At 39.7% G+C, this 12,240-nt stretch overlaps 1 protein-coding gene across 1 annotated transcript; it reads right to left on the bottom strand.

The window, feature by feature from the left end:
• Positions 1 to 2,529: 2,529 nt before the first annotated feature.
• ccn2a (cellular communication network factor 2a) lies at positions 2,530 to 5,368 on the bottom strand. The gene is made up of 5 exons (XM_062437531.1): positions 5,129 to 5,368; positions 4,696 to 4,912; positions 4,313 to 4,564; positions 3,943 to 4,154; positions 2,530 to 3,832 (listed from the first exon to the last, which is right to left on the bottom strand). Exons 1-5 carry the CDS (start codon positions 5,189 to 5,191, stop codon positions 3,536 to 3,538), a joined length of 1,041 nt encoding a protein of 346 aa, XP_062293515.1. The 5' UTR covers positions 5,192 to 5,368; the 3' UTR covers positions 2,530 to 3,535.
• Positions 5,369 to 12,240: the final 6,872 nt, after the last annotated feature.

Genomic DNA, 12,240 nt, shown 5'->3' with positions numbered 1-12,240 from the left:
TGCTACAATCTTATGATTTTTGCACACTTTCATCACATAACATCATAGAAATAGGCTTAATTTGAGTTGTTTTCAAGCAAATCATGACGTGAAGGTCAATTCTATATACTGTATAATGTATTCATACTTTAGATACTGTATCACCATTCACACAGTCTGCAGTGAACTTGGTTTATTTCTGTGAAAGAGATGTAGTCTGCACTGTTTTTGTAGGCGGTGAAGCTGATAACATGAATCATCACACATAAGCTGTTTATACAGTATATCCAATTCCATGACATCAACATTTTAACTCTTGCTTTTGGCAGCAACATTACATTCTTGTTTGGTTGTTACTATTAAGTAGGAGTGGATCTGAATCATACTGTGCACTGTTAACAATGTTTGCTGTATTTTTATTACACAGCATTATGTTGAGAGCTCATGAGCTAAGGTATATAAAAAATGATAGAGAGTAGACAAGAATAGATTGTGGCCAGAGGAGAAACTGAATCTGAAAAAATGTCTTCTTCTTTCTCTGTTTGGATAGATACAGCTACGGAAGACACAGCTGGAAACCTAAACTTTTAACCAAACTTTTGTATCTTTGCATACCAACTCTTGCAACACAGACAGTGTAAAAAAGCCTGAATACTGGGAGGGATTTAAACATTCAATGTTTTCCCTGCATATGCAATCATTGTAGAAAATCACAACTATTTTAAATGGCTTCTTATTAAGTAAAACTCTATAAACAGCAAGTTCAGCAGAATATAATCTGATTTATGATTTGAAGTAGACAAACATAAAAAAAGAACACATACTGTACAGAAGATTTTGGCCAAGTTTCACCATAATCAAGAATTATCATAGTTTTATAGTTCACTATTGAACTCTGCATGACTCATGATTCAAACAATTAAACACTTTCTATTAGGAAATTTGTGAGGCAGAAGTTAGCTATTTGAACAACTTTTAGAATTATTGATCAGACAGATGTGCGTCAGGCTGTGAAGATCTCTTCCTTTATTGTTTTAGACAATTGTGACACGTTTATATTTTGGATGAACTTAGAAGATACTATTATTGCTAACATACTTGGTTTTTGATGAGGTTCGGAGAGATTTAAGAGGAGATTATTTATTTTTATGTATGCCAAAATGAGCTGTAAATGTTATAAAAAAATCATGAAACAAAATGAACAGGGCACCAGGTGGCGACATTAGACTGTCTCAGTCCTATTTTCCTAAGGTATGTTCGGTAATTAAAGGACAAGTGTGTGAGATTTAGTGACATCTAGTGGTGAGATATTGGGCTACTCTAGAAACATGGCAGTGAAATCTGAAACCTCTAGGTAAATATAAATGGCTCATTTAAGGGTAACTATTCTTATTTTCAGGTTATAATATGCTAATTAAAACATACTTATGAGTTTATGAATATATTCCTTATTATATTCCATTTCTGCTAGATGCCACTAAATTCTATACAGTGTAGGCCCTCCCTTTCAATGCAGTCACATAGCTAAATTCCTTTTTTTGTCTTCCGAAACCAAGGGTTCAAGGTTTTCCCATCTTAATTTATCTAAGAAGAAAAAAACAAAACAAGCACTAATTCTTCACATTAATGGATATGCTACTAAATTACATAATTTCAGTTTAGCCTTTAAACAAATGTATAGAGAGCAATTAGTGATTAGGTAAAAAAAACAAAATATCATGTGCATTACTCTGGATGAAAATCATCTGTAATTGCATGAATACTAAGCAACCCCGAGTGCTGAGGACTTTATTGTGATATGACTGAAAGCTGTAGAGCAACTACTGAATGTATCGTGTGGTGAGGTTGTTTCGTTAACTACTGTTTCCAAGTTTAAGAATGATTTTTTTTCTTTTTACAGAAGAAATACGGTTATGAAATGTTTCATTAACCCTGAGGATAAGGTGGCAGAACCGAACAAAATATAAAAGATCATAACATAAAAATGTGTTTATGTGTCACTCCAGATGTTGGACACAGCTGTCGATATTCTCAAGCATACAAAAATACACTGCTGGATATCAGGTATGGATGTCAGCTTGAAGTTTATCCTTTACAGTGAATGGGTGATTGCTGTCATCTAATTATATATTAGTCTGTACCTTATTCAAAAATAAGCTTGGGTGATTTTTTCAGATTTTAATCAAAAATCAATCACTGATATCACAAAAAAATCTGTGACAGTGAGCTCCAGTTTTATTCCCATCAGGGAAATGAGAGGGGTAATTGTCCTGCAATCTAACTTTGTGAGCTTGATGTTCATAATAAATTATGACTTGCACTGATTGAGACCCCAGTAATAAGTATTAGTACAGTAACAAGTAATGATATTCCACTTCAGTTATGCAGGTAATTAACATGTGAGCCATGTTCCTGTTAAATATGCTGTGAGGCATCAACTAATAGATTAAACAGATTGGATTGTAAGTGAGTTTTACACCAATATTCAATCAATTAACTCATCAATTTGCCAAAATGAGAGAAAGAACAACAGTGTTTGTATAAAAAAATATAACATTTTATTTCCAGCTACAAAGTGAAACATGTAACTTTTTTGTCACACTTCTCAATAAAATAGTAAAAAATGCTGTCGACAAAAAATACACTATTGATACATTTTGAAGCACAGAACACATTTGGCTTTTAAATTAACTTAAACTGTACAAATATATACAGAATTTACACATCAACAATATAAAAGGAATGAAATTACAATTCTTCCAGTCTTCTCTATTTTTGTACAAAATAGACTCTTTGTTCCTATAGACACTTGGTTTCCTCGTTCCGACCTGAATCAGTAATAGTCAACATGTCTTCTTTTTTTTTTCTTCTCAGTGCCATGGCAAAGCCCACTGTGTTCCATATCTAACCCTAAACTCAGCACGCTGCTTCTTTCTCATCCACATGCTGGGCGGAAACTCTGACCTTTCCTCCACTCTGGGAGCAGAGTGAACATCGTAGACCTCAGAGACAAGGCCAACATTCAAGCCTAACACACACACATACACACACACATGCAAACACACAAGGACACATTCAGACCTGTTTGGACAGGGGAACACTGGCCTGCTGTGGTCTGTGTGCTCCCTCTACAGCTGCTTAGAGTTTACAGGTCTGGTCTGGGCTCAAAGGGTGGGGAAGTTATTACACACCTCATTTAGAGAGGAGGTCAAGGTTTAGATAAGGTATTTTTAAAAATGCACGGGTACAGTAAAATGGACGGGTTTGAAAAAGGGGTTTCAGGGGGAATGGCTGGAAACCTGACAGTAGGTTTGTCAAAATAGAAGTTATAGTGCAGGAATCTCTTAGAGCTGCTATGCAACCCTCTGTCTGAGCTCTATGTGGCTGATGTGCAACAGCCATACAAAACACACAGACACTTAGACAAGTGTCTGGACTACTTTTACAATGAGAAAATGACAAAATAAAACAAGAAAGTAACGTATATACTGAGCTGCAAAATGAGATGGAGTTCTGTTTGTTTTCAAGTCATAAGCTCTGATCGTCCTTCAGCGGCTCACGCCATGTCTCCCATCATCTTCTTGTAATACATGGACTCGAAGATGTCGTTCTCCCCGGGGCAGTTGTGGTGGCAGGCGCAGGACTTGATGAACATCATGTGCTTCTTCATGACCTGTCCGTCAGGGCATTTGAACTCCATGGGCAGGGTAGTGGTCCTGTGGGGAGTGCAGCAGCGGCCATCCAGGCAGACGCCACAGAACTTTGGTCTGTAGGACTTGGTGGTGGTGCAGCCGGAGATCTCGAACTTCATGGGCTTGGAGAGTCTTGGAGTTCGGATGCACTTTTTCCCTTTCTGTAGGAATAAAAATAAAAACAACTTTAGTTGGCATTCTTTTGAAATTGCAGTTTGCATGTTGTATTTGTAAGTGTTTATGAAAGCATTGCAGTTTATCAGGAACTCACCCTAATGCTCTGCTCCAGCTGAGACTCGCATGGTCGCACCATGCACAGTCGGGTCTGTTTCTCCAGGCGGCATTCGCGGTTATCATTGGTGACCCTGGTGGAGATCCCAAGGCCACAGGTCTTAGAGCAGGCGCTCCATTCAGTAGTCTGAACCAAGCAGTTCTCCCTCATCATGGAGGGATCTGGGCCATAGGTCTCCTCCTCTCTGTATGCTGTAAAAACAGGAGTAAACATTGGATTAGAATCAGCATTCTGATTACAGCTCATTTCTGCAGGACTAAGGAATTACCATAGGATTACAAAGAAATTACAGTCTTGATGTGAGGGAATAAATGAAGTATGCTTATAAGAATACAGAAAAATAACTTACCAGCCAAAACAGAGCCCATGAAGCTGTTTGTGTAGGGAGAATCGCACACCCACTCCTCGCAGCACTTCCCTGGCACTTTGACACGTCTCGGCATGGGGCAGTCAGGGCTGGGCAGCCGCACGTCCATGGAGCAAAGAGGGACACAGCCCACAGCTCCATCCAGACAAGTACACTGGTACTTGCAGCTGCTCTGGAAAGTCTCTCCACTCTTGTACACCATGCCACTGAACACACATGTTGCTCCCTCTCTTGCTGTAGGGGGAAATAACAAAAAAGGAGAGGTCATGATTCAGCTCATACATCATTAACAACATTTCTTGGCACATCACAGAATAATTTTGCATGACAGGCTACAGCAATTATTTCAAGGATCACTGGCTCACCTGTGCACACTCCTATGCGTCTGTTGATGGGGGCTCCGAAGTCACAGTAGAGACCTTTGTGTGAGTCACAAGCATCTTTCTCGGTACAGAGCTCCCCCATCTGTTTGGCACACACCCTACAGCAGCCACAGCCGTCCAGCACCAGGCTCACTCCTGGGGGACACTGAGGTGGAGTGGAGGGGCACGAACACTGGCCGCTGCACTCCTGACCCGCAGCCTGAACACAACACACACAGGTACATGCTTGGTTAAACATAATCTCCACAAGATACACTACAGACATTCATCCAGCTCAAAGAGAACAAAATGTCTTTTAGAGTTAGAGCTTATGTCATGTTATGACAAGAGTGGAGTTCTTATCATCACATTGCCCATATAATTAAAGTCTAACACAACAGCAATGAAAAGTCTTTTTTAGTAGTTTATGGCTTACCATGTATGAGAGCATGATGCACAGGAAAGGCAGCAAAATCATTTTCTTCATTCCAGCAGACATCTTTTTAGAAATAGATTTAGATTGTTCCTTAAGCCTCGTTGAGAAAGTCTTCCTTTAGTCTCAGAGTTTGAGCTTGAGAAACCTTTTCTGATCAAGTTGATCTCTTGTCTTGTTTGTCGTGTAGCGTTTCTCTGCCGCTCCGGTCACAGTCTTTCTTTCTTTCTTGGTGAAAGCTAAAGTTTAGCTTCAGTAGAGGAGTTGATCTGAGTTCTGACTGGAGAGCTGAGCTCCCTTTATACTCCCTGGCCCTCGCAGCACGTCACTGGGGGCTGAATGGAGAGCCAGCCCTGGACAAACATGGACATACTTGGCATTCTTTCCTCGCTTCCTGACCCCCACTCCAGACATCCCACATTCCTGCTGTCTGAAGGCAAGGCTCTGCTGCTCGGGCCAAACAACACTGTCTCTCTCAGAGCAGCTTTCATCTGGAATGGGAGGTTAAGTCTGGTTAGAGGCCTGGGACCCCACACTGGGAATTCCTGAAGACTGACTTCACAAACAGACAGCCGGTACCTATAAATATTAATTTTAAAAAAAGAAGAAAAGAAAAAAAAAACTCATAACACTGTTCAGAAGTGAAGATACAAAAAACTTTACGTGGAAGTAGAGCAGTTAAAAATCAACACGTAGAAACTCATAAAAATGCTTGAACACACAATGGTTAAATAAACTGATTGATGTGTAACGGGTGGTTAAGACTTTAAGCCCGCAACAGCATTCCTCAGCTTGGCTTCAAAGGTGCACAGACAGCCTGTACTTTAGTAAATTAACAGTGAGGGGTTAGGAAAAAGGAAATTAATTTGAGTCATTAGCACTCATTGGTTATCTATCAAGGTGCTTGTTCCAGCAAAGACTTGGCAACTGCTGCAGTCTTGTAACTTTGTCTTCTGTATTCGTGTGGTTATGTCTGGGACACTGCAGTGGCATTTTTCTGCACTGACATCAGTGGCTGAACTGCAGTTTTCAGTAAAAACCACTAAAACACATTATGATCTGTAATGCAAGAATGACGCATTTTAATTACAAATACTCATTTCATTTCATACAAATCATTTTATGTGATACACTCAGTTATTGTGGGTCTGTATATTTTTCATTTCCTTTAGCTCTGTGGTTGAATATGACTCATTAAAGGGGCAATCCGGCTATTATGCATTGTACTTCCATAAAGTTGTGAGGACAATTTTTTATAACAATGATCAGAATTAGAGGCAGAAGCTAAGATAACCTGAGTTTTAGTCCCAAGAATAGCTCTTGAAATGCTGGATCCTACATTTCCCATAATGCAACACCACAGCATCTTTCATTAAAACCTCCCAGACTGATAAATACCCACATCTTTCCATTTCCACACCCCCAGTTTGAAATGTAGGCTTTCTTTTAAAGAAATAGGAGTCTTCAACCCCTGATGACAAAATAACCCCGATGACATCATCATCAAGCCATTTTTTTCAAACTTTAAAAGCTTCCTCTAGAGCCGCAAAAGGCATTACACAACTGTTTGCACAGGCTGAGAATGACTAATCCTGATCTCTATGAGTAAAATTTGTGGATTAGCCCTTTAAAAACTGGAATCCATTACTCATGGGCATATTATTGGATGCTTGTTTGCAAATAACTTTAGATTTCCTTTATTTACAATGTCAAGTGAAACTCCAGTTCAGTCAATATTTCTGAAACTTGTGATTTGGGTGTTTTTGTGTTTGTACAGTATGAACACTGTCTGGTACGAGATGGTACTGATTGTGTGTTTTCTGAGTTACCTGAGCTGGATGTCTTAGTTCTACTGACTCTTAGTCAGGAGAAATGATTATTAGATATCTTGACTTTAGTGAAAGTGCAGCCCGGCCCATGAAGGCATGCAGGGCAGATATAAGAGGAACAAAGGCTACATGTTCTCTTGCTTCTCACCTGCCTAATGAGGTTTAGTCTATGATAAACTTAAAAGGCCAGGTGTGCCCTGTCCCTGGCCAGGCTTATTTTACTACATCAAACCCCAGAGTGGAGGATTGCAGGAAAGAGGCTAGACGGAGGTTTGTGTATTTTTTTGAAAAAGGAGATCACACACCAGGCCAAACTCTTATGAAAGGCGGCCCTGCTCCTTCTCCAGCCAGCGAATCGGAAATGAAAAACTCCCAGAGAAACCTGGAGCTGAAGGAATGCATAAGAAAAGCCAGCAGACTGGGCTGTTACTACAGAGGAAGCTTCCCCATATAAGGAAGCCTGCTCTTTTCCTAATATGGATATGTTCTCTCTCTATGCTGGCTCAGTACAGTAGGGACTCCTATTATACCATCTGACCAGGGGAAAAAAGCGCAGCCGTGAGTGAAAGTGTGGTGTGTGTGTGTGTGTGTGTGTGTGTGTGTGTGTGTGTGTGTGTGTGTGTGTGTGTGTGTGTGTGTGTGTGTGAAGTATTCTGTGTCTCAAAACAGACCAGAGAAAGTGTGTGTGTGTGTTGACAGTCATTACAGCCTCAGGGCCCAAACCTCAACTCTGTGATATCTAAAGGAAACAGCTTGATAGAGGAACATGCTCCGGCCACACTGCAAAACAACACCGACACTTAGCTGACTTTTTATCTTGCGTGCAGAGTAATCTAGGTTCAATCAGGCTGTTTATTCGGTCAGTTTGTCTCAATCAAAGGCAATTATTCAGATGTTTTTTAAGGAATTTCCTTTGGAGATAAACTGAAATCCTTCAAATGAAACTTATTTTGATGTCTGCAATATGTTTTTTCAAACAAAATCAAAAGTTTTATCAGATGTCACCAATTTGTGTATTGACAATACATCCTGGATAGTCTCCTTCCTCTTGTAATTGACAGCTGTTTGGAAACTGGTATTTTTCCAGATGCTGTCACTGTATGATAATGGTTGGTTGGATCGTTGTTGCTCAGCTGTCAGTTTCAGAGTTTCCCGTGCCAGACGTCTGGCTGCGTGCTCACTGTTCTGCAGATCTGCATGTGTGGATGTGCCGAATTTTGTGGCCAATGGAAACATATGGCTCTGTGTGTGGTAGGGCCAGAAATGCTGAGGCTAAGTATAGACCTAGGTATTTATCTAAGAGAGTAGCTGTGGGTTAAAGTCAGTAATGGAACTGCTGTGGTGAAACAATGTCGAGGAGGTCTGTACTTGTTGGCTTCATTGTTGTTAGTCATAGCTGTGTGCTGGCAGTCTGACCTTTCCATCTTCTGCACATTCGAAAATGTATTGTTGGTCTGTGCAATGACTGACGTAGACCTGTGATGATGGAAATTAGCTATACTGTTCGTTATTCGGTCACAATGAAATGAAAAACCATTGGTCAGAGGCCAAAATATGTGCAAACTTTTAATGTCTTGTATAGCAAAGTTTGATTACATGTACTTCATGTGAAACCAGTGGATCTTTTGTCTTTAAGTAGGTATGATATAATAAAAAACAATAATAAATAAAATAACAATGAAACATCAATAAAAACCACCACAAGATACCACTAAAATATTATGGGCTGGAAAACCAAAACAATTACAGAAACAAAACGTAACAGTCATGTGATCAGTTTTTGATATAAAAATATTGATTACAGCCACTTTAAGATATCCTAAAAGGTCAAACCAGTTTCAGTAGTGTTTCTACAAAAAGAATGCCTACATTTCACTTGAAATTGCTTTGCAGTACCATCATTAATCGTGCAAACTTTTCTCAACACTGTGAAAGTGTAAACATAGGAAAACTAGGTGATAGATGTGGAGATTATCAGCCTGTATAAGAAATAGTTTCTGGTGTTAGACATTGCAGCCAACAGGGCCAAGATTTGATATAATGTATACAGTAACACTGAGCGCTGGATTGAGTCTCAGAAAAAACAGCTGACATCAGTATAATTAACAATGGTAACGTCATGCTGATATTGATTCACTGCTGGTTTATTTATCCAAATGAAAAGCACACTCAGACAAAAGTGAATAAACAGATTGGAATGATGTTCTTAATTTAGTGTTGAAGTCATACTGATATTTAAGGTCATGTGACTTGCGTAGTAATTTCAGGTCAAGGCCTGCCTTATATCCTTGTCTGGATTTACGCACGCTGCTGCTCACCAGTTATAGCTTCATTACCTCACTGCTTTTTTCATAGTTACTGTGTGACATCATGAGGCAGCAGAACCATGTCAGCTGGGAAGATTCCAACTTTGGGATCTGTAGAGATGACAGACTCAGTGTCAGACCAGGCTACATATTTGTTTGCCCTGGTGACAACACCGTCCTCATTAAGTCTCCCCTTTCAGGCATGGAAAGTGGAAATTATTCATAGTTTTCTTGAACACCTTGTGTGTGCAGTTCCATAACATCATGGCTGATGACATCATGCGTAATACTAACGTTACAGAGGAGCCCTGTGTGCTCTTGGACATCTTCTGACTGCTTGCATGATTCCCACACACTGCTCATATTCAGTACAGCAGCAGTTGCACTCATACCTTCCCAGTGCCTTCAAAAGCTAAACAGCAAGCTAAACATCAAAAGTAAGAAAGAACAGTCTGTTCTGAGGTTGCATTTTTGTTCCACAGTGGGCCAGATATAGACTTTAATTTCACAGTGAACATTTTTAGTAATCCTTCCAAAATCGTCTGTCCTTCATTTGCTGTATGTTTGTATGCTCTCTACTTCATTCCAGCAATAAGTCCCTTTATTCATGAAGATTTTACTGCTCCGTTTTTGTTGATTCAACTAATTTTGGAGGCTTTAGTTCAACTGTATGAATATGTATATGTATATGTGCAGTGTCCAATAGTATGTATTGAAACCCAGAGTGTTTTTCCCAAGCTGGATCCATATTCAAGACTTTGGTTGTGTTATCTGCACTCAGCTGTCTATTAAACTGTATTCCATTAGTGGTAGCTGGCAGGCTATTTGAGGAATGTTCCCTGGCTTTAGCCTTCAAACCAACCATCCATATACCACTGTGTAAACTGAACATGAAACCAAAATCTCAAAATGATTTCCCTGCCTGCATATTTCTGCTTCTTTGAACTCTTGGGCTAGTGGAATAGTTGAAAACAGCCTGGTTGCAGTTTTAAAAAAAATGAATTGTCGATATCAAAGGGAACAATCCTGGCAAGACAGCAGAATACAGAATGCATAAAATTATTGTGTCATATGCAATATGTGTGTTTCATCAGAGTCTAAAGCAGGCTAATAAAGACGTGCTGGGAAAGTACATTTCTGCTTTCCCTTACAATTTGGAAGCTGTCTGCAAAAACACTCAAATGGTTTGAAAGATCTGTTGACATTTAACAATAGAGGAGGGACAGGTCAATTACTGACAGATGAAAGACTTGGAAACTAATGGAAACATTTTGAAGCTTGCCTATGAAAAGAAAAGCAGTGGAAACTTATAATGGATCAGGAGTCTCGGATGATTTGTTGAGATTTAACAATGGGGTTGGTGGGCAGATGAACTGTCAAGATGGAAACAGTGTCTATTTAAAGCCTAGAGTGGTGGAAAATGTTCAGACTGGAAACATGCATGAGACCCAATCTTTTTCAGGCACAGCCTGCATGAAATAGTTGGGTTTTGGATTACTTGGGGTAATGGGCCGAGATATAATATACTGACTGTTTGATGCCAGAGGGGCACATTATTGATGGGTTGACTGCATTTTTTGGTCAAATTTTCTCATAAATCATTTAGTAAGGAACATCTAGTGGAATGTTTTTGCTAGTCTGTGTTCACAAGGGAAAAGATATCACTTACAGATCCTTTGAACCAAGCATTTTTAACTAGCAGTAAAAGAAGCCCACAGGTAGAAACTAGCAATAGATTTAGGGCATGGTAACATTTCCACAGATATAACACAGGGGACTGATCAGTGGCAGAATAGTCACAGGCAGTGAGGGTGGAAACTTCCTATTTAAAAACCTGTGTCCTGGAAAGTGTTTAGACTAGAGACACTGATGAGAATTTGGGCTGTAACTCTTTCAACAAACAGCAGAAACTCATCTCAGCTGTAGATTTACTGCCACACACATGGATATGGAAGTCAGGTGGTCTTAACTTAAACACAGCTCCATGTGGGTCCAGGATGGACTCTGTTCTGTTTCAGTGACCTTTCAGTAGGAGGTCGAAGAGATTTTCTAATCCTAGACACCAAGTACATCATGCTGCTTGGAAGAACATCACGCTGCTTGATTCTCACTGAGTACTTCCTCTTCTGGACCACATGCTGAATCATGATGGTTAGATGAAAACAGACAAAATCTTGTGGTAATAACTTAAAATCATGCCCAGTTCTCCGTCATCATGCAGCTATTATCAATGAGACCAGCTTTCCGTATTTTAAAGATGACCAGTGCTTTATTACACTGTGAACTCTTAGGGTCATATAGTGTCTATGACCCTGAGGACCTTCTGCCCTCTACAGGTGATGGTTTCTAAATATAGTGTGGGATATCTGCCCACACACAGCGCCACAATTACAAAGGAGGCACTGGAGCACATTCAGAGTGACTAAGCTTGGCAGTTTGTCAAAGGTCGGTTTGTTCAAAGGACTAGTTCAACATTTTAAGAAATAGGGTTATATTTTCTCCTTGCAAGTTGTTAGATAAGAAGACCACTTTAATGACTATGTGCTTAATAACTATAGAACCACAGCCGGGAGGTAATTAGCTTAGCTTAGCAGAAACACTCGAAACTCTAAAACCACCAATCGTCATTAATTTGGGGTTTTTGTATGAACTAATCAAACAAGTTACAGCATGTATGTTAGTGAGTTTAAGAGGTGTTGGTAGGTGTGTTTTTACACTTTGGATGAAACCAGACTTTCCATCTGCTTCCAATATTTATGCTAAGTTCAGCTAACTGCAACTGGCTCCAGCTCAATATTTATTGGACAACAAGAGTGGTATCAGTCTTCTCATCTAACAGTTAGGGTTAGGTTAGGTTATTTCCCAAAATATCAAACTATTTCTTCCATGACCTGTTCAGTTGCAGTGGAAAGACACATTGAAGATCCTGTAAGTTGCCGTGGAAGCATAGAATAGTTGGAAGTACATCGACACAAGAAAG

The sequence above is a fragment of the Scomber scombrus genome, chromosome 17, assembly GCF_963691925.1.
Source record: "Scomber scombrus chromosome 17, fScoSco1.1, whole genome shotgun sequence".
Lineage (NCBI taxonomy): Eukaryota > Metazoa > Chordata > Actinopteri > Scombriformes > Scombridae > Scomber > Scomber scombrus.
Note: the sequence above shows the minus strand (reverse complement) of the source record. Positions and strands in the feature narration are given on the sequence as shown.

Bases quoted from the DNA above. Each gene is read 5' to 3' on its own strand.
- ccn2a (XM_062437531.1), bottom strand. From the start codon at position 5,191: ATGTCTGCTGGAATGAAGAAAATGATTTTGCTGCCTTTCCTGTGCATC. The intron at 4,155-4,312 runs GTAAGTTATTTT...CTGTTTTTACAG, and splicing joins CATGGGCTCTGTTTTGGCTG to CATACAGAGAGGAGGAGACC. The intron at 3,833-3,942 runs GTGAGTTCCTGA...TTATTCCTACAG, and splicing joins AGCTGGAGCAGAGCATTAGG to AAAGGGAAAAAGTGCATCCG.